Below are 20768 nucleotides of genomic sequence, written 5' to 3'. Positions count from 1 at the left end.
CAGCGCTGCCTGGCACTGATTGGCCAGGCAGCGCAGGGGTCTTGTGGGAAGGGGGGGGGCGGCACGGCGGATAGCGACAAATCGGCGGGTGGCGGCGGCGATCGTTATGCACACGCAGCTAGCAAAGTCGTGTAGCAAAAAAAAAAAATTATGTAAATCGGCCCAGCAGGGCCTGAGCGGCACCCTCCGGCGGCTTACCCCATGTCCAGCACGGGGTTACCGCTAAGGAGGTTAAACTGCTGCCATTCTTACACTGTTAATGGCAGAGGCTTCAAACTTGCTACAGTTGGTCATTGAGTGACTGAGGTTCAAATTCATTAAAGGGGCGGAGCAACAAACAGCTAATCAGATTTCATTTGTGGATAAACTGCTTCCATTTACACATTTTTGATGCCAGGAACCCGAAAGCTCACAAATTTGGTCATTGAGTGACTGTGTGTCAAGGGTACAAAAAGTGGGCAGAGCCAAAAACAAATTTCACTGGGAAGATGTAAACTGCAGCCATTCTTACACTGTTAATGGCAGGGTTCTCAAAATTGACACAGTTGGCCACTGGGTGACTGTAGTTAATATTTAGAAAAGTAGGTGGAGCCTACAACAGCCAATCAAAATTCACCTATTGATTTTCAAGGGGAATATATAAACTGTTGCCATTCTTACACTGTTAATGGCAGAGGCCTCAAACCTTCTACGTCGGTCATTAAGTGACTGGGGTTCAAATTCACTAAAGAGGGCATACCCACAAACTGCCAATCAGATTTCTTTGCTGGATAAACTGCTTCCATTCACACATGCCAGGAACATGAAAGCATTCAAACTTGGTCACTGAGTGACTGTGTGTCAGGGTTACAGAAAGTGGGCAGAGCCAAATACAAATTTCACTGGGGAAATGTAAATTGCAGCCATTCTTACACTATCAGTAGCAGGGTTCTCAAACTTTGCCCAGTTGGTAACTGGGTGACTGAGTTTAATATTCAGGAAAGTGGGTGGAGCCTACAATAGCCAATCAAAATTCACCTGTTGGTTTTCAAGGGGAATATTTAAATTGCTGCCATTTTTACATTGTTAATAGCAAATGCCTCAAACCTGGTACCGAGTCATTGCGTGACTGTGGTTCAAATTCTGGAAAGGGGAAAGGATGTAGACACAAACAGCCAATCAGATTTGTTTAATTTCTATGGGAATATACAAATTATTGATACCAAGGACCCCAGGGCTCATAAACTTGGTCATTGAGTGACTGTATGTCAAGGTTAGAAGAAGTGGGCAGAGCTTACAACTACATTTTTTACATGGAAAAATGTAAACTGCTGCCATTCTTACACTGTTATTGGCGGAATTCTCAAACTCTCAAAAGTTGGTTACTGGGTGACTGGGATAAATATTCAGGAAAGTGGGTGGAGCCTACAATAGCCAATCAAAATTCACCTATCGATTTTCAAGGGAAATATTTAAACTGCTGCTATTCTTGCACTCTTAATGGCAGAGGCCTCAAACCTGGTTCAGTCCTTCATTGGGTGACTGGAGTTCACATTCTAAAAAGGGGGTGGAGCCACAAACAGCCAATCAGATTTGTTTCATTTCATTGGGAACACTGGGAAAATTTATATTATTGATGCCAAGGACTACAAAGCTCACAAACTTGGTCATTGAGTGACTCTGTGTCAAGGTTAGAAGGAGTGGGAAAATATAAACTGCAACCATTCTTACACTGTTAATGGTAGGGTTCTCAAACTTGACACAGTTGGCCACTGGGTGACTGGGATTAATATTCAGGAGAGTGGGTGGAGCTTACAATAGCCAATCACAATTCACCTATTGATTTTCAAGGGGAATATTTACATTGCTGCCATTCCTACACTGTTAATGGCAGAAGCCTCAAATCTGGTTGTCTGTCATTGGGTGACAGGAGTTCAAAATCTGGGAAGTTGGCAGAGCCACAAACAGCCAGATTTGTTTAATTTCAATGGAAAGTGCAAATTATTAATGCCAAGGACCCCAAAGTTTATAAACGTGGTCATTGAGTGACTGTATGTCAAGGTTAGAAACAGTGGGTGGAGCCAAAAACAACTAACGTTTTACATGAGGAAATATAACACTGTTAATGCCAGGGTTCTCAAACTTGACACAATTGGCCACTGGGTGACTGGGAATAATATTAAGAAAAGTGGGTGGAGCCTAAAACAGCCAATGGCAGAGGCCTCAAACCTGCTACAGTCAGTCATTAAGTGACTGGGGTTCAAATTTACTAAAGGGGCGGAGCCACAAACAGCCAATCAGATTTATTTGCTGGATATACTGCTTCCATCCATACAATTTTGATGGCAGGAACCTGAAAGCTCACAAACTTGGTCATTAACTTTGTGTCAACGTTACAAAAAGTGGGCGGAGACAAATACAAATTTCACTGGGAAAATGTAAACTGCAGCCATTCTTACACTGTTAATGGGAGGGTTCTCAAACTTTGCACTGTTGGTCGCTGGGTGACTGGGATTCATATTCATAAGTAGGTGAAGCCTACAAAAGCCAATCAAAATTCACCTATTGATTTTCAAGTGAATATTTAAATTGCTGCCATTCTTGCACTGCTAATGGCACAAGCCTCAAATCTGGTATAGTTGGTCATTGGGTGACTGGGGTTCAAATTCAGAAAAGGGTTGGAGCTACATACGGCCAATCAGATTTGTTTCATTTCAATGGGAAAATGCAAATAATTGATGCCAAGGACCCCAATGCTGAGTACAAGAGAATTCGCTGCCAGGAGACTTGGGGCGCAGGATACAGCCGGTATGGCTTATCCTGCTGTTGCACAAGTTCCCATGGATAGTGGGGAATGATGTAATTTGGCTTCCAGCTATTGCTGGTGGCCGAATTACAGTGTTTTAAAAGTAACTTCAGGTCTGTCCCCTGATGGCGCTGAAGTTACTCCCTGTGTGCCGCTATAGCCCTAATTCCTATTACGGTCATTGTTGGTGGCGGCTGCACCCAAGTCTCCTGCGCTGGAATAGTAGTGTTCGTCCAATGCTCATAAACTTGGTCATTGAGTGACTGTATGTCAAGGTGACTGTATGTCAAGTAGGCCGAGCCAACAACAATAAATACACATGCCGGGTCATCAGCTAGTACAAAATGAAACCATTGGAGGACAGATCCAACTGTTTATATCGTCTTTTTGGTTCACCTTGGGCTCACTTTAAAGTTGGCTATACGCAATCCAACCAAAATGTTTGAATTTCCGGGTTTTAGATTGAAATGGTTGATTGTACAGAAAAATCAAATGTAATTTTTTTTTCTCATTTAGAAGTTTTATTTAGATTTTTTTTTGTATGGGTGCTCCAACGTTTTGTCCTACATTGTCGAAATGTCCTACGCTCATGACAGAATGATGGAGAACTCCATCGAGGTGACCTACAAAACGAAATAACCTACTATGGAATTAGGGTGATTGAATATGTGTTTCACTATATGTTATTGCTAATAAAGTAATAATGGAAATAAGTATGAAAATGTAGCAGATATAGTTGATTCATCTGTGCTCAGGGCGGCTGCACGACCCCTAGAAAGGGGCCAGCTCATTGGGACACACTTGCCGCTGCACTCCCTCCAGCCACAGGCTATTACTCCGCACACCCGTAGGGTAAACCGATGAGGGGAAATGAGAAAACCTAAATGCGCATGTGCAGAGTGGGCGTGGAAAGTACTGAGCACGCGCAGAAGGGAAAGTAGGCAAAATCGACGCGTAGGTCAAAACGTTGGAGCATGGGCAGCACAGTAACAACATAATCGCAAATCTATAACATCCTACTTATTACAGAAGGACATAACATCAACAGAACAACACCGTATGCACCTAGATAAAGAGGCCAAAAACCAGGAAAAGAATATACTAAACCTGGTGCATCCATGGTGAAGGGGAATCTTGTGGATCTTCTCCTCCCGATTATTATGTCCCCCTTGTACTTCATGTCCCACTAGTCTGCCCCCTTGTGTGCCCCTGTGTCCCCCTTGCATCTTTTGTGTCCTCCCAGTGTCGTCCTCTGTCCCCTCCATGTCCTCCTCTGTCCCTCTTCGGTTCCTTTGTGCCCTCCTCATGTGTCCTCCTTTGTCCCTATGTGTCCTTCTCCTGTGCCCCAAATATGGAGAGCCGGAGGATGGAGGCTTCCAACATGGCTGCTGCTGCTGCTAAGCAGTGTCTTTTAAGCTTAACAGAATGAGGGCAACATCGGGCAGGCTGAATATCCTTAACTCTGAGAGCCGGAGGAGAGAGGCTCCTGACATGGCTGCAGCTGAGAGGTGTGCAGCCCTGCCAATAACCGCTGCCCGCTAAGTGATTGGCATCGATGGTCATCTTTGAGCCGATCACTGAACTCGGTGTTACTAAGGCACAGGACGTTACCGAGGGCACAGGACGGCTGCCACGGGCTGGAGGAAGCCCCAGGTAAGTGGATCTTTTTTTTTTTCCTCCTTTGATGTTTCCTTTAAACTGTTAGGAATATCTAGCCTGCACTGCTGCACTATCTGGAGAACTGCTATGAAGCACTTCTTAATCTGCAGCAGTTAAGGGATGGATTTGCACTTTTCTTAACTTTAGTGCAGCTCTAGAAATCCACGCTAAACTGCCGGGATTACTAGAATTTGAGAAGTTTCTTACTATCATGCAGAACCTTCCTCTGCTAGTTAGAACCGTTTTAGAAGAAAAAACAGTCAGTAATGCTTTGATAAATCTGACCATGAGACCCTAAACATCACTGGATGGAGCAATGATACATCTCTTCTCGTTGTTCAGCCCAGTTCAGGTACTTCATACATATTCCCATGCGTGTCTTCCAAAGAATCTGTCCATAGGAATCACAAGGATGTCAGTGCATTTTCTTTTCAGTTTAAGAAAACAATACAAAAAAACCTGTGTTGAATTGGATCTTGTCTTGTAGCTGTAAAACACATCTTTACAAAATGATAATCAATTCCTCCTATTAGGTAGTAGCAATGCTCAAGCAAAACACATAATAATGATACAGGGAAAGACAGGTTGCAGTTAGCAAATTGGCCACAAGGTGGTCTCTGCTGCGCTCCTTCCTTAAAGAGACTCTGAAGCGAGAATAAATCTCGCTTCAGAGCTCATAGTTAGCAGCAGCACGTGTGCCCCTGCTAAACCGCCGCAATAGCGCCGCTCAACGGGGGTCCCTTGACCCCCAAACCCCCCACTGCGACACTTGGTCGCAGACTTGGTCGCTCCTGGAGGCAGGGCTAACGGCTGCAGCCCTGCCTTCAGTCGCGTCTATCAGCCGTGCATCGCCGCCTCTCCCCCGCCCCTCTCAGTGAAGGAAGACTGAGAGGGGCGGGGGAGAGGCGGAGATACGCGCTGACAGACGCGCGTGGGGCAGGGCTGCCCCAACCAGGAAGCGCTCCCCCGCATTACGGAGGGGGATTTAGGGGTGAAGGGACCCCCGTTAAGCCGCGGGATGGCGGCGTTTTAGCAGGGGCACACATGCCCCTGCTAACTCTGAGGTCTGAAGCGAGATTTATTCTCGCTTCAGTCTCTCTTTAAAGGGACACTTAAGTCAAACAAAAAAAATGAGTTTTACTCACCTGGGGCTTCCAATAGCCCGCTGCAGCTGTCCGGTGCCCTCGCCATCTCCCTCCGATCCTCCTGGTCCCGCCGGCAGCCACTTCCTGTTTCGGTGACAGGAGCTGACAGGCTGGGGACATGAGTGATTCTTCGCGTTCCTGGCCACAATAGTGCCATCTATGCTGCTATACCATATATCATATACCATATAGCAGCATAGAGGGTGCTAATGTGTCTGGGAACGCGAAGAATCACTCGCGTCCCCAGCCTGTCAGCTCCTATCACCGAAACAGGAAGTGGCTGTTGGCGGGGCCAGGAGGATCTGAGGGAGACGGCGAGGGCACCGGACAGCTGCAGGGGGCTATTGGAAGCCCTAGGTGAGTAAAACTAATTTTTTTGTTTGACTTAAGTGTCCCTTTAAAGTGGACCTATACTCTTGTACAGGAGACAAGGAAAGCAGAGAGAAATGCACCCTGTGTGTTTGTAGCAAGAAGAGCCTATCTAATGAACCCTTACCTTCAAATAATCACAAGTGTAATTCGAACTGTCAGCTGTGTCAGCACAGAAATTCGTCAATCTTGGCATACACAGCTAATATGTAAACTAAAGATGTTAACCCTTTCTCTGCTTCCATGAAAGTAGAAAGTACACACACTGCAGATGTATTGCAGTAGTTCTGTAAGCTGTTATGCTGGGAATACACATTACGTTTTTGCGGCAGAAGTGTTCCGATAGATGCCTTCGATTGATAAAATTCCGTCATGTTTGATTCTTCGCTTGATTCTTTTCCGCTCGATTTCTCATAGAAATGAATGGAAAAAAGATAAGAAAAATGAGCGGAAGATAAGAGAATTGAGCAGAGAATCGAATGGTAAATAGATTGTGCAGAGAATCGACCACATAAAACGTAACGTGTATTCCCAGCATTAGAAAGAAATGTGTTTAAAGGATATTACACTGTTTTTTTTAATCTGTTAGAGCAGAAAGGAAGTTTTGAGTTCAGGTTTGCTTTCACCACTTCACCCCCAATGGTTTTTACCCTAACGGACCAGAGCAAACTTCATCTGTCATGGCTCCTCCCTTTCATTCTGACAATGGCCTCAATTCACTAAGATCATGCTGGAGATAATAAGGTAAGAGAAAACTTACCACCACACAGTGAGAGAGTTATCTTATCTCTTCATTCCTTAAGTTACCTCCACTGTAGTTATTTTCACATGCAGTTAATTAACAGCCTGTCTTTGGCCTCAATTCACTAAGCTTATCTCCTGTCTTTAATAACATTTCTAGAGTTAATATCACCATGGTGATAAGGCATGTAGTATTCAGGAAACATTTTACCTCAGGCAAACCTAAAGTTAACTCTTTGGTCTTTAAAGGATACCACAACTGACATGTGGCATAATGAGATAGACATGGGTATGTACAGTGCCTAGCACACAAATAACTATGCTGTGTTCCTTTTTTTCTTTCTCTGCCTGAAAGAGGTAAATATCAGGTATGTAAGTGGCTGACTCAGTCCTGACTCAGACAGGAAGTGACTACAGTGTGACCTTCACTGATAAGAAATTCCAACTATAAAACACTTTCCTAGAAGAAAATGGCTTCTGAGAGCAAGAAAGAGATAAAAAAGGGGGAAATTCTTATCAGTGAGGGTCACACTGTAGTCACTTCCTGTCTGAGTCAGGACTGAGTCAGCCACTTACATACCTGATATTTACCTCTTTCAGGCAGAGAAAGAAAAAAAGGAACACAGCATAGTTATTTGTGTGCCTGGCACTGTACATACCCATGTCTATCTCATTATGCCACATGTCAGTTGTGGTATCCTTTAAGGAGAAACTCCGACCAAAAATTGAACTTTATCTTAATCAGTAGCTGATACCCCCTTTTACATGAAAACTCTATTCCTTTTCACAAACAGACCATCAGGGGGCACTGTATGACTGATGTTGTGGTGAAACCCTCCCACAAGAAACCCCTCCCACAAGAAAAGTTTGAACTTTTGGCAGTTTTCTGTCTGTGAACCTTGTGCATTGTGGAAAATAGCTGTTTACAGCTGTTTCCAACTGCCAAAAACCATGCAGCAGCTACATCACCCGCCACAGTAAAATGTTCACTGGAGTTCCTCTTTAAGTTAACTCTTCAATCCTTAAAATAACTCCAGAATTCTAATGTTAAAGACAGGCTGTTAATTAACTGTGTGTGGAAATAACTACAGAGGAGGTAACTTAACTACAGAGGAGGTAACTTAACTACAGAGGAGATAACTTAAAGAGAAACTCCAACCAAGAATTGAACTTTATCCCAATCAGTAGCTGATACCCCCTTTAACATGAGAAATAGAATGATTTTCACAAACAGACCATCAGGGGGCGCTGTGTGACTAATTTTGTGCTGGAACCCCTCCTACAAGAGGCTCTGAATACCGCGGTACTCCTGGCAAACTGCCACAATGTTACAATGTTCACAGACAGGAAATGGCTGTTTACAGCTGTCTAACAGCTAGAAACAGCTAAATAACCTGCCCACAGTAACAATGTCACCATGTAATAAATGTCAGAATGTGAATCTGGGAGAGGAAAGATTTTACAATGATCAAACACTGACTAAATCATTTATACATAATTATTGTAAAAATGAAGCACTTTTTTTATTACATTATTTTCACTGGAGTTCCTCTTTAAGGAGTGAAGAGATAAGATAACTCTCTCCCTGTGTGGAGGTAAGTTTACTCTTGCCTTATTATCTCCAGCATGATCTTAGTGAATTGAGGCCAACTTTAGAATTCTGGCGTTATTTTAAGGATTGAAGAGTTAATTTAAAGACAGAAGAGTTAACTAGGTTTGCCTGAAGTGAAATGTTTCCTGAATACTACATGCCTTATCACCATGGTGTTAACTCTAGAAATGTTATTAAAGAGAGGAGATAAGCTTAGTGAATTGAGGCAAACATCTTTATCACTACTTGACACAACAAAATGATCTATATCTTGTTTTTTTCCCACCAATTAGGCTTTCTTAGGGTGGTATATTTTGCTATGAATTATTTCATTGCAAATGCATTTTAACAGGAATACTAAGAAAAAAATGGGAAAACATTCATTTTAAAATGTGCTACCGTGAATAAAGCCAATGTATTTTATTTGCCCATTTGTCCCAATTATTACAATGTTTAAATGATGTCCCTGGTACAATGTATGGCGACATTATTTTATTTGGAAATAAAGGTGCATTTTTTCAGTTTTGCGTCCTTTGCTAATTATAAGCCCAAATATGCAAATATAAACGTAATATACCCTCATGCCATACATAGCAAAAAAGAGGAGTCAATAAATTAAATTACTATTTTTGTGTGTGTCTTTTTAATGCTGAGATTTTTTTCTTTTTGCCTGGAGGGGGGGGGGGGGGGGGGAATGTAGGTTATAGTGTGTATGTTTAATTTTTGTATGTATTTTTTTTTACTACTAGATGTCCTCACACTCACTGTCTCTGAGAGATGACAGAGATTGAGTAAGTAACTGAAGCTGTTAGTACAAGTATACCGCTACATAATGTAAGTTGTTGGTGTGTGACGTGTGTTCGGTGATATATTTCATCTCACCTGCACCTCTCATCTCGCTGCACATAGATCACCATCCCGACCACCAAGGCGACAGCCACTATTGTGATACTCACAGCCAGAGTTACATGTGTGTTGCGTTTCCTTTCTGCAGACAAGATGAAATGACGTCTGGTTATGAAAAGTAAATATACGCTATACTGTATATTTGTTAGGAATCATGTCATGCAACCTTCTGCCTGCTGGTGGCAGTATTCGCTTGGACTGCTTTGGACCACTGTCCACCATCAGGTGGCTGTAACCTGTTTCTGGCAGCCCTGGACTTCTGCCGTCCACCAGAAGGTGGCCTTCTACTGGCTTAGAGAAAGACCTGCAGTTCCTTGTCTGACCTGCAGGTGGTTGGGAGCACTGTCTGCAGTATCACACTATCAGCTGCACCTGTTACCAATGTTGCCAACCTTTCACATTATTTTTTACTGACAAATACCTAAAAATTTACTGACAAAAGATTTTTTTTTACTGACAAAATCCCACAGAAAAATGGGCGTGGTCACGCAACCGAATGTGGGTGTGGTCATGGGTGGGGCCAAATATACATGATTTTAGTATTGCTGTAAAAGGTCTGCCAGGGAAGTTTGAGCTCTGCCATAGTGTTTCCCCCCCTTCCCCCAAAATACATGTAATCTTACAGCATTTCACCAAAAATCCACGTAATCTGGCAGAGGTTCTTCCAAAATACAGATAATCTGGCAGTGGTTCCCAAAAAATAGATGTAATCTGGCAGCAGCGATTCCCCCAACATACACATAATCTGGCAGCAGTTCCCCAAAATACATTTAATCTGACAGCAGTGGTTTCCCAAAAATAGGTAGCCCCAGGTCTATAGATGCCCCCAGAATAGGTGGCCAGGGGTATAGATGTCCCCAGAACAGGTAGCCAGGGGGAGAGATGTCCCCAGAACAGGTAGCCAGGGGTATATGTGCCCAGTATACGTAGGCAGGGGTACAGGGCCGGTTCTAGACTGGCACATATGAGGGGGCAGTCAAATGGGTAGGGGGCAACATGTTCGAGGAAATCGCGGGGACGTTAGTGGGCATGGCAAGTAAATGCACATAATGAGAGACAGCGTTTCACCAGTAAATACACATAAGAGACAGCCTTTCACCAGTAAATGCACGTAATGAGAGACAGCTTTTCACCAGTAAATGCACGTAATGAGAGACAGCTTTTCACCAGTAAATGCACGTAATGAGAGACAGCTTTTCACCAGTAAATGCACCTAATGAGAGACAGCTTTTCACCAGTAAATGCACGTAATAAGAGACAGCTTTTCACCAGTAAATGCACGTAATAAGAGACAGCTTTTCACCAGTAAATGCACATAATAAGAGACAGCTTTTCACCAGTAAATGCACATAATAAGAGACAGCTTTTCACCAGTAAATGCACATAATGAGAGACAGCTTTTCACCAGTAAATGCACATAAGGCAGCTTTTCACCAGTAAATACACATAATAAGAGACAGCTTTTCACCAGTAAATGCACATAAGAGACAGCTTTTCACCAGTAAATGCACATAATGGCAAACAGCCAGCGTCCTCAGTATATGTAGCCAGGGATATATGTGCCCAGTATATGTAGCCAGAGGTATATGTCCCCAGTATATGTAGGCAGGGGTATATGTGCCCAGTATATGTAGCCAGAGGTATATGTCCCCAGTATATGCAGCCAAAGGAATATGTCCCCAGTATATGTAGCCAGAGGTATATGTCCCCAGTATATGTAGCTAGAGGAATATGTCCCCAGTATATGTAGCCAGGGGTATATGTGCCCAGTATATGTAGGCAGGGGTATACGTCCCCAGTATATGTAGCCAGAGGTATATGTAGGCAGAGGTATATGTGCCCAGTATATGTGCCCAGTATATGTAGGCAGGGGTATATGTGCCCAGTATATGTAGGCAGGGGTATATGTGCCCAGTATATGTAGGCAGTGTATATGTGCCCAGTAGATGTAGCCACAGGTATATGTCCCAGTATATGTAGTCAGGGTTATATGTGCCCAGTATATGTAGCCAGAGGTATATGTGCCCAGTATATGTAGGCAGGGTATATGTGCCCAGTATATGTAGGCAGGGTATATGTGCCCAGTATATGTAGCCACAGGTATATGTCCCAGTATATGTAGTCAGGATTATATGTGCCCAGTATATGTAGCCAGAGGTATATGTGCCCAGTATATGTAGTCAGGGTTATATGTGCCCAGTATATATAGCCATGGGTATATGTCCCAATATATGTAGCCAGAGGTATATGTGCCCAGTATATGTAGGCAGGGTATATGTGCCCAGTATATGTAGGCAGGGTATATGTGCTTAGTATATGTAGCCACAGGTATATGTCCCAGTATATGTAGTCAGGATTATATGTGCCCAGTATATGTAGCCAGAGGTATATGTGCCCAGTATATGTAGCCAGAGGTATATGTGCCCAGTATATGTAGCCAGGGGTATATGTGACCAGTATATGTAGCCAGAGGTATATGTGCCCAGTATATGTAACCAGAGGTATATGTGCCCAGTATATGTAGCCAGGGGTAAGTGGCACGAGCTATCGTGACCAGACTTGCTCGAATTCGGGTGAAGGAGGAAGTGTTTGTACTCACGTGACGTGCGTGGAACGCATCGTGGGAAGTGCCGAGGGACGGACCGAAGAAGACGTCAGAGAGGTAAGATTGACCCCCCCCCCGCCCAGTCCGCACAGGTGATTGTAATTAACAGGGTCATCTGCCAGCGGGTCATCTCTTCTGTGCAGAACGCACCAGATAATGTGGAGGCGCAGTCATGAATGGTGGAGGGGGGGTTATGACATCTGGAATTGTTATTTGAGCTGAGGGTCACCATAGCAAGTAGAATGAGTGGGGAACTGGATGTCAGGGAGGGTAAGCTCAATTACAGCTGCCCCATGCTTTGTAATCACGCCTCTGCTCAGAATTTATTCCTGCTTCTACTAATGCTCAGTTTAGAGCTGCTTATGGGCTACTCACCCAGCTGCACTATGAACGGCTCCTTGAAGCTGCTGTGCTCCACCCGGCAGAAGACATCCTGCTCTCCTGTCAAGCTCGCCATCACTGTTATCTGGTAAGTGCCGTCCCCATTGGGCAGAGTCTCTAATGCCAGCCCATCCTCCATCTTGTCCTCTGTCCACAGGCTTACATTGATTGGTTGTGGATAGAAGCCGGTTACCCAACAGTGTACCTCTGTGCCATGTTCAGCAGGTCTGCTGGTGATGTAGGCCTTCGGTTGGACTGCGATATTAGAAGAACACACAAGTGAAAGTGTTTAATAGGTTTTCCTGCATAGATGCACTTATTTTATGTTTATAAATATAATAATAATAAACCTAACATTTGTATAGCGCTTTTCTCCTGTTGGACGCAAAGCGCTCAAGAACTGCAGCCACTAAGGGCACACTCCAGGAGCCACCCTGCAGTGTTAGGAAGTTTTGCTCAAGGACTTCTTATTGAATAGGTACTAAGTCTAGCCAGGATTCCAACCCTGGTCTCCCATGTCATAGGCAGAGCCCTACACCAGTACACTATCCAGCAGTGGTGTAGCTAAGAAGCTATGGGCCACAGTGCAAGTTTTACATAGGGCCCCCCCAAGCACCCTATACACATCAATTGATAACGCACCAAAACTTCCCAAGGACAACCTCAGTGTCAGAGGCTCAAGAAGGTAATGGGGAACAGTTTTTTAATGATTACTACTATTCAAAACATCTATAGAAGTGATTACCAGCACAGGAACAATAAAGAGCTTATAATGTGGTTGAGGAAGGGCCCTGGTGCAGTCGCAACCTCTGCACCCCCTTCTACACCACTGCTATCCAGCCACTAAATATACATGACCTTTAAAGAGAACCGGGCATGCAGGGCTGCAGCTCTGGGGATTTGAGTGCTCCATGAGAAAACTGCAACATAAATATTCTGTGTCTCATAAATTGCATTGGCCTGCTAGTTGCCAGAACTTTGTCAGAGACCTGAGTCTCTGGACATTCCTGACCTGTATTATATATATCACCATTTTACTTACTCTTCCTTGAGAAGGCTTCGCGCCCTGCAACAGCATAAGCAATGGCCAGCTTAGGGCAAATCCTCTTCGCCAGGGTTGTAATGGAGCTGAACGTGGCCCTGTCTCTCTGTAAAATTTTCTGTATAGCTGAGGAGTAAGGGCTGTGAGTGGTCATCCACTTTTCCTGGGTGAAATTGAAGTAAATTAATTCTTCTCCATTTCCAGCCACTCTGAATATGTAACCATCGGTGTCTTTCTCAGATGAGGGACATCCAGCCCAGCACTGAGCTGTGAAGTTACCTGAGTAAAATGTATTCTCTGTTACTGTAGGTGACACAATGTGCAATATAATGAAAATATAATGGCATGAAACTCACTTTTCTGCTCTAAAAGATGAATTACAGCATAAAACCTACTAGAAGAAAAAAATAGGAACAGGATGGCGTTCAAACAGTTAAACAAAGCACTTAAAAAAAAAAAAGCTTAGAAGCATATGCCAAGGAAGTGATTACATTATCTTTTGTTTACATTTCCTTTATCATCCACAATTAGTAATTAACATTCTTGGCAGTTCTGTATCTCAGATATATACTTTACAGAAGCTGAAAAGGGAGAGAAATGGTCACTAGATACTTTGATGTAAATACAGAAGCCATGCAGTAAAATGCAATGGCAGCTTTCAGAGCAGATAATCTGATACTTCGGGAACGCGCGATTTGTAAACACAGACAATGATACTTGTGCACAAAAGCAAATATGATAACTGTATGAGTGATAAAAAGTAGGAAAACCCATTTTATATGTTATTTCAAAGTTTCATTCTGTTTTAAAATATGTTTTCTAAACCCTACTTTCATCAAATAGTCTTTGAACAGGTGTGGTCCGTTTGACCGCAGAACAAAGTGGCACCTGTGTCTAAAATCAGTATTATTGCCAAAAAAGAGGATTTGGACATAGAGAAATTATAATATGAGCTGGGCAAGGTCATCTTCTCCTCATGTGTTACAGTTTGTTTCAATTACTAGTGATGATGATTGCTGAATTTTGAAAAATGCAAGAAAAGAACCAAACAAGGTTGAAATCCTGTAGCCCCCCCTTCCCCGGGAATATTTACAACTCAGGAGTCTGTAGGCACAGGTTTTCTGGCACCCTAAACTCCGCCTGTCAACACAGGCCACACCCCCAAGCAGGGCCGGGCCGAGGCATAGGCTGGAGAGGCTCCAGCCTCAGGGCGCAGTGTAGGAGGGGGCGCACAATTCATTCAGCTGTCATTCCTAATTGTGTTTGAAGCAGAAAGAAATAACAAAAGGAGATACATGGAAGTGACTACAAGCCAGATAACTAGAGATTAAGATGTTGGGGGCCCTGGGGTGCCTCTTAGTCTAAGAGCAATCAGTGTGTGACGGCTGGGGTGGAGGGATGGAGGGGCGCACTTTGGTGTCTCAGCCTTGGGTGCTGGAGGACCTTGTCCCGGCTCTGCCCCCAAGTAATATCCTGAACAGTAATCCCTGCCTTATGTCACTAAGGTCCTTCTCTCGTTAGAATCTTACACTCTAATCACTGTTTCACGTCATCCTTAGTGATGTGAGACAAGGATTAAGGCAGCCATTCTCAACCCGGGTTCCGCAGAACCATAGGGTTCAGTGAGAACCCTTCAGGGGTTCTGCAGCATTTTGACACTTCTGTGGGACAAAATAGTCCCACTTCGCCCGTTTAAGTGGGTCAAAGTAGTCCCACGATCATTCATGCGACCAGCGGTTTAATCCAAGCTATGGCGCATCACCAAGCCCTCTTATTGGGCTATTTACACTTCTTCTGTCGTGGCTGCAGGGGAGGACTGGCCAGGGGGAAGGGGGGAGGTTTCCCCCAAGGCTGCCTCTCATTTAATGATTTAGGGCTGGCCGATCCACCAACCGTTTTCATAATTATTATTGAATTGGATGAAAATCCGTACCGCCACAAGCATGCCCAATCAACGATTTAACTGATTTCAGGTGGAAATTAGTTGAATGTATTGATCTGAGATGCTGGGAAAACTCTGGCCAATGTGGTTGATCAAGTGCGATGAACACGAATGATGAATGCGACCGAAACCCCAGCCATTGCCCCTCAAAATGTATTACGTGCCCCCCAGTGCCTGTGCATTTATAATGAACCTGTCACGCTGTCCCTCAAGTGTCCTGGCTGTATTTCTGCATTGGTGCCCCACGTGACTACCGCCATATAGCACGTGGGGCGCGTGTGTGAAGTCATTTAGGCTGGGGCTGCCGTGAAAACGGGCCTCTAGTTTGTGTTTTCCCTCCAGGCCAAAAGGTCCCAGTCCTCCCCTGGGAGGCTGAAGAGTGCAGCCAGCATGAGAGGAGAGTGAGAAGATTCATCGAGGCACACAGTGGAAGACAACAAGGTAGCACGGAGGCCCAAAAGCAGGAGAGATGAGGGGTAAGGGGGCATGGTGAATTGTATGTCCCACCTGCTGGGTGGAAGAGGTGAAGTGCCCCAGTACTCCTGCAATCTGTTGAGCAAGATTTCATGTTCATCTGTATCGAAAGTTGCTGAGAGATCCAACAGGATTAGGAGGGAGCATTCCCCTCTGTCCCTTGCCATGAGCAGATCGTTGCTGACCTGTATGCGGGCTGTTTCACATCTGTGGTGTTTCTTGAAGCCAGATTGTAGAGGGTCCAAGATGTTGTTTGCTGAGAGCCTTTTTAATAACTTTCCCTAAAATGGGAGATTGGAGATGGGTCGGTAGCTGCTCATTGCATCTAAATCCATGGAAAGTTTTTGAGAAGGGGCTTGATGATTCCTTCTTTTAGGGCTCACACACACTATAAGCTCTTTTCTGAACACTTTTTGGCCATCGGAGCTTTCTGTGAGCTTTTTAAAAAACGCTCCCATTGACTTACATTAAAATTGTGGTAAAATTGCAATCACGGTAAAATTGCACAATTTTACTACGATCGTTATTTTACTGCGATGTTACCACAATTTTAATGTAAGTCAATGGGAACGTTTTTTTAAAAAGCTCTCAGAAAGCTCTGATGGTCAAAAAGTGCTCAGAAAAGCGCTTATAGTGTGTCTGAGCCCTTATAGAGGTAGGAAACCTCCCTGCTTGCAATGAACAATTTACTATATTTTTGTGAAATGCTGGTCCAAATGGGTCAGAGGCACTCAGAGCATTTCAGCATGTGCTTAGTTGGTCCAGGTTGCAGGTTGTCTGGCGAAGGTGACAGGATGTCTGAGATCTCCTCCACACTAATGCCTTTGAATTCAGCCCAGGGTGTTACGTTGTTCTTACAGCTATTAACAGGCGTTGACTAAGTCTGAGGTTCTGTAGACTGAATAAGAGACGGTATAGAGGACACTTTGTCAGAAAAGGAGCAGGCAAATTTCTCATATAGGTCCTTTGAGGAGTTTATACTAGGATTTTGACAGGAGGGGCTACAAAGGCTTTGAACTGTGTAGAATAATTGGTCTGGCTTGTTGGCGGCCTTTGCGAACTCCTGTGATAGGTAGGAGGATTCTTTCTTGGTGATTGTTTTTTGGTAGCTTTCCACGTAAGAGACTAGAGTTTATCTTTTTAGGTCTGACATTTGCGCCATTGTCTTTTTAGTTTGCGCATGACTTTTTTTAGTCTCTTTAATAAGCTATCAAACTACCGTACATGGTGAAGTGGTGTAGACCGTTTGATGCGTACTGGAGCAATGGCGTCAAAGGCAGATGACAAAGCGTGGTTATACTTCAGGATCATGGAGTCAAGGTCAACTAATAATGCCAACTATTAGTGGTATTATAACAAAGTGAAGCAGCAATTGGGAACCAACCATGGCAATTTAGACAAGAACAGGCCACATAAAATCTCAGAGCTGGGTCAACTGCACTTAAAACGCACAAAGGCATATGCAGCAAAATGCAACCTTTCACACAACGCCTAGTGTGTTCCTATCCTGACAGCAGGGCCGGCACTACCATTAAAGAGGCCACTATCGCGCCGCTAAACGGGGGTCCCTTCACCCCCAAATCCACCCCAGCAAGACTTGGTCGCAAGTTGGTCGTAAATTTTCTTCTTCCTGGAGGCAGGGCTAACGGCTGCAGCCCTGCCTCTCAGCGCCGTCTATCAGACGCGCATCGCCGCCTCTTCCCCGCCCCTCTCAGTGAAGGAAGACTGAGAGGGGCGGGGGAGAGGCGGAGATATGCGTCTGACAGACGTGCGTGGGGCAGGGCTGCTGCAGGTTAGCCCTGCCCCAACCAGGAATCGCTCCCCCGCTGCACCGAGGGGATTTGGGGGTGAAGGGACCCCCGTTAAGCTGCGGGATAGCAGCGTTTTAGCAGGGGCACACATGCCCCTGCTAACTATGAGGTCTGAAGCGAGATTTATTCTCGCTTCAGACTCAATTTAAGGCAAAGGAGGCAGCTGCCCCAGGGCCCCAGAGCTTGTAGGGGCCCCCAGTGGCTACAAGAGGAATTTTTAAAAAAAAAAAATCGGCCTTATAGTTTTTGAGAAAATCGATTTTAAAGTTTCAAAGGAAAAAAAAATACACATTTAAAAACCTGCCGAATTTAATGGTTAATAGCAAATCCACCTTAAAGGCTAGAAACCCTAAATTTGCCGGATATGTTAAGGAGATCATTAGGAATAAGAGGAAAAAACAATTTTTCAAAAAGACCTTATAGTTTTTGAGAAAATCGATTTTAAAGTTTAGAAGGAAAAAAGTATACTTTTAAATGCGGTAAATGTCACTTTTAGTAGTAAACCTAACGGTAGTGTAATTTTACATGCATCAAACGAAAGCGCAATAAATTTCCTGACGGGGTTTCCAGGGGGTCTATACACAGCAGCGCTTTGGCCAGGGATTGCTATACAGCCGCAATATGGCTGTATGAAGATCCCTGGCATTTTTTCCAATTTTCCCAATTTTTTTTATGTTTAGAGTGTGGGAATTTAAAAAAAAAAAAATTATGTGGGGTTCCCCCTCCTGAAACTTTTTAACCCCTTGTCCCCCATGCAGCCTGGGGTAGCCAGAATGTGGCGCTCCGACCGATTGGGACTTCACACCCTGACTATACCAGCTGCAAAAAAGGTCCCCCAATGCCGATTTTTGTTCTGGGGTATCTGTTGGGGGGCCCCCCAGGTTTATTTTGCCCTGGGGCCCCATTGTTGCTTAAACTGCCTGACAGATCCCTCTGCATGCTGTAGATGGCTCTTAACCCTTAGCAGCATGTAACTTGTTACACTTGACTGCACAACTACTGTTTGTTACAGTTGGCAATTAGCCACAAAGTAAACCACTTCAAAGCACCTGCAGTTTATCCAGAGTGCAAACACACTATAGTTGCAGGAGCTTATCAAGTAACCAGCACTAGTAGCAAGTGGCTGATGAACTATTAACTCTCATGATAATTTTTTTGCCTAATTTTTGTACAAACAGGAATATTGTTGCCAATTACCAGATTACAGTTTAGTTACAATTACCTTTCATTGATTTGTATGAGCTCATATTTAAATAATTTTAATGTTTTAATTTTATGCAAGCATCCTATTTTTTATTGCTGCAGCGGGTGACTACCTGATGTAGCCAAAAAACATGAATTTGGCTAAAAAAGGGTGCTGGATATAGCTGAAAAAAATGTCTGCTATAAAAGGGCGCTGGATATAGCAGAGATTTGTTTTTCCGCTATAAAAGGCGCCATATATAGCCGAGATTTTTTTTTCAGTTGTAAACCGGCGCCGGATATAGCTGAGATAATTGTTATAGCCGAGAAAAGTGATATAGTCGATAAAAGTGTTTACTATGACCTAACTTCTCCCTATTCTCACACAGAACCCTCTCCTGGTGGTGTCTAACCCTAAGACCCCTCCTGGGGTGCCTAACCCTAAGACCCCTCCTTGGGGTGCCTAACTCTAACAACCCCCAGTGGTGCCTAACCCTAAGATCCTCTTGGTGGTGCCTAACCTTAAGACCCCCCAGTGGTGCCTAACCCTAAGACTCCCTCCAGAGGTGCTTATCCCTAATACCCACCCCTTGTGATCCCTAACCCCCCCTGGTGGAGCCTAACCTTAATCCCCCATGGTGGTGCCAAATCTTTGCTGCATTTCATGTCAAACATATATGTTATTTTAAACTGATATAACCAAATTACCACCAAACCAAATGTAGGCACCTGCTAATATAACCGATCTGACGTCCTCCTTGCAACTGTAAAAAAATCTTGGCTATATCCGGTACCCTTTTATAGGCAAAAAAAATTCTCGGCTATATCCAGCACCCTTTTATAGCCTGAAAGAAAAAAATCGTGACTACGTCCGATGATGTTTTATAGCTGAAAAAGAAATCTCAGCAATATCTGGCGCCCTTTTATAGCTGAAAAAAAATCGGGCACCCTTCTCTCCACCTTGTTGCCGCGATTCACGACAAACAACATTGAAGTCCATGGTGGCGCCCTTTTTACACAGACGGTTCAGGCACCCTTCTCAACTGATACAGACAAAAAGGGGGATATTTCTTGTATTCTCTGTTGTTCCTCTCTGTTTTAAGTAGGCTGAATTTCCTTATGATTGTTTATGGATTATCTTTGCATGTTTTTCTTCAGTCAAGATTTCTAACTTGTTATACCCAGGGGCGTAACAATAGACCCTGCAAGGAATGCAGCAGCAGGGGGGCCCAGAAGCATCAGGGGGCCCCATGGGGGAGATTCTTTTTCCTGTCCAGAGACTGAGGACTACAGGCACGGAGAGAAAATACTTTCTACTCTCTGCACAATTGTTTTAATTATTATTATTATTGATTTATAAAGCGCCAACATATTCTGTGGCGCTGTACAAAGTAAGAAACAAACATGGGGGACATAATAATACAGACAATGGTGTACACCAATATACAAGATACGTATTTAGTGACAAAATACAAAAATGATACAGAATACAAACTACAGAATTGGTAATGACAGTGATAAAAGTAACACGATAAATAAAATGTATAATGATTTCAAAGACACAAAAGGGGGAGAGAGCCCTGCCCTTGCAAGCTTACAATCTAAAGGGAAGCTTACAATCTAAAGGGAATGACTTTCTAATGACTGCGTCTGCTCAGCCACTGATAAGGAATCATACAAAGTTTTGTAGACAAAGATTTGTAGACAGTCCATATTCAGTGTGCAGCAGGGTCTTGTATACAATGCCCAGACCCCAACCTCTCTACCTCTCCCCAAGTGCTCTGTACTGTAGTGATGCTGGAGAGGTCTGCAGAGCCAGTTGTGCTCCATGAGAGATGGACAGAGTGAGTGTAATAAGCTGAGGCTAGGAGCACACTCACCTGTTGGTTTTCTGCACACCATGTGTGTCTGTATGTGTGAAAACATGCACGTTTTATCACAGAAGCTAATGTAATTTATAGAGAAAATGTGTACAGTGATTTACTGTTTTTATCTGCATGAGGAAAACACATTCAAGTGTGCACTAGCCAATTGAATAACATTGGATCTCTGTTTACCTGTGCAGAAAATGGGAGGGCACCATCCAAAGTTTCGCAGGGGGGCCATTGATATCTAGTTAGAGCGCGTTTACACTT

General features: G+C 44.0%; 1 protein-coding gene across 1 annotated transcript in view; it reads right to left on the bottom strand.

Moving 5' to 3' along the window:
* Positions 1 to 3326: 3326 nt before the first annotated feature.
* Positions 3327 to 20768, bottom strand: part of LOC137528743 (antigen-presenting glycoprotein CD1d-like) — a 41944-nt gene continuing 24502 nt past the window's right edge. The window contains exons 3-6 of the mRNA XM_068250274.1: positions 13225 to 13503; positions 12177 to 12437; positions 9173 to 9278; positions 3327 to 4835 (exon numbers count right to left, since the gene is read on the bottom strand). Of these exons, the coding sequence (XP_068106375.1) occupies positions 4802 to 4835; positions 9173 to 9278; positions 12177 to 12437; positions 13225 to 13503 (680 nt within the window). The 3' untranslated portion in view covers positions 3327 to 4801. The remainder of the gene's footprint in view (positions 4836 to 9172; positions 9279 to 12176; positions 12438 to 13224; positions 13504 to 20768) is intronic.

Source organism: Hyperolius riggenbachi, chromosome 8 (assembly GCF_040937935.1).
Source record: "Hyperolius riggenbachi isolate aHypRig1 chromosome 8, aHypRig1.pri, whole genome shotgun sequence".
NCBI classification, from domain to species: Eukaryota; Metazoa; Chordata; class Amphibia; order Anura; family Hyperoliidae; genus Hyperolius; species Hyperolius riggenbachi.
This window is presented reverse-complemented; position numbering and strand designations above follow the sequence as displayed.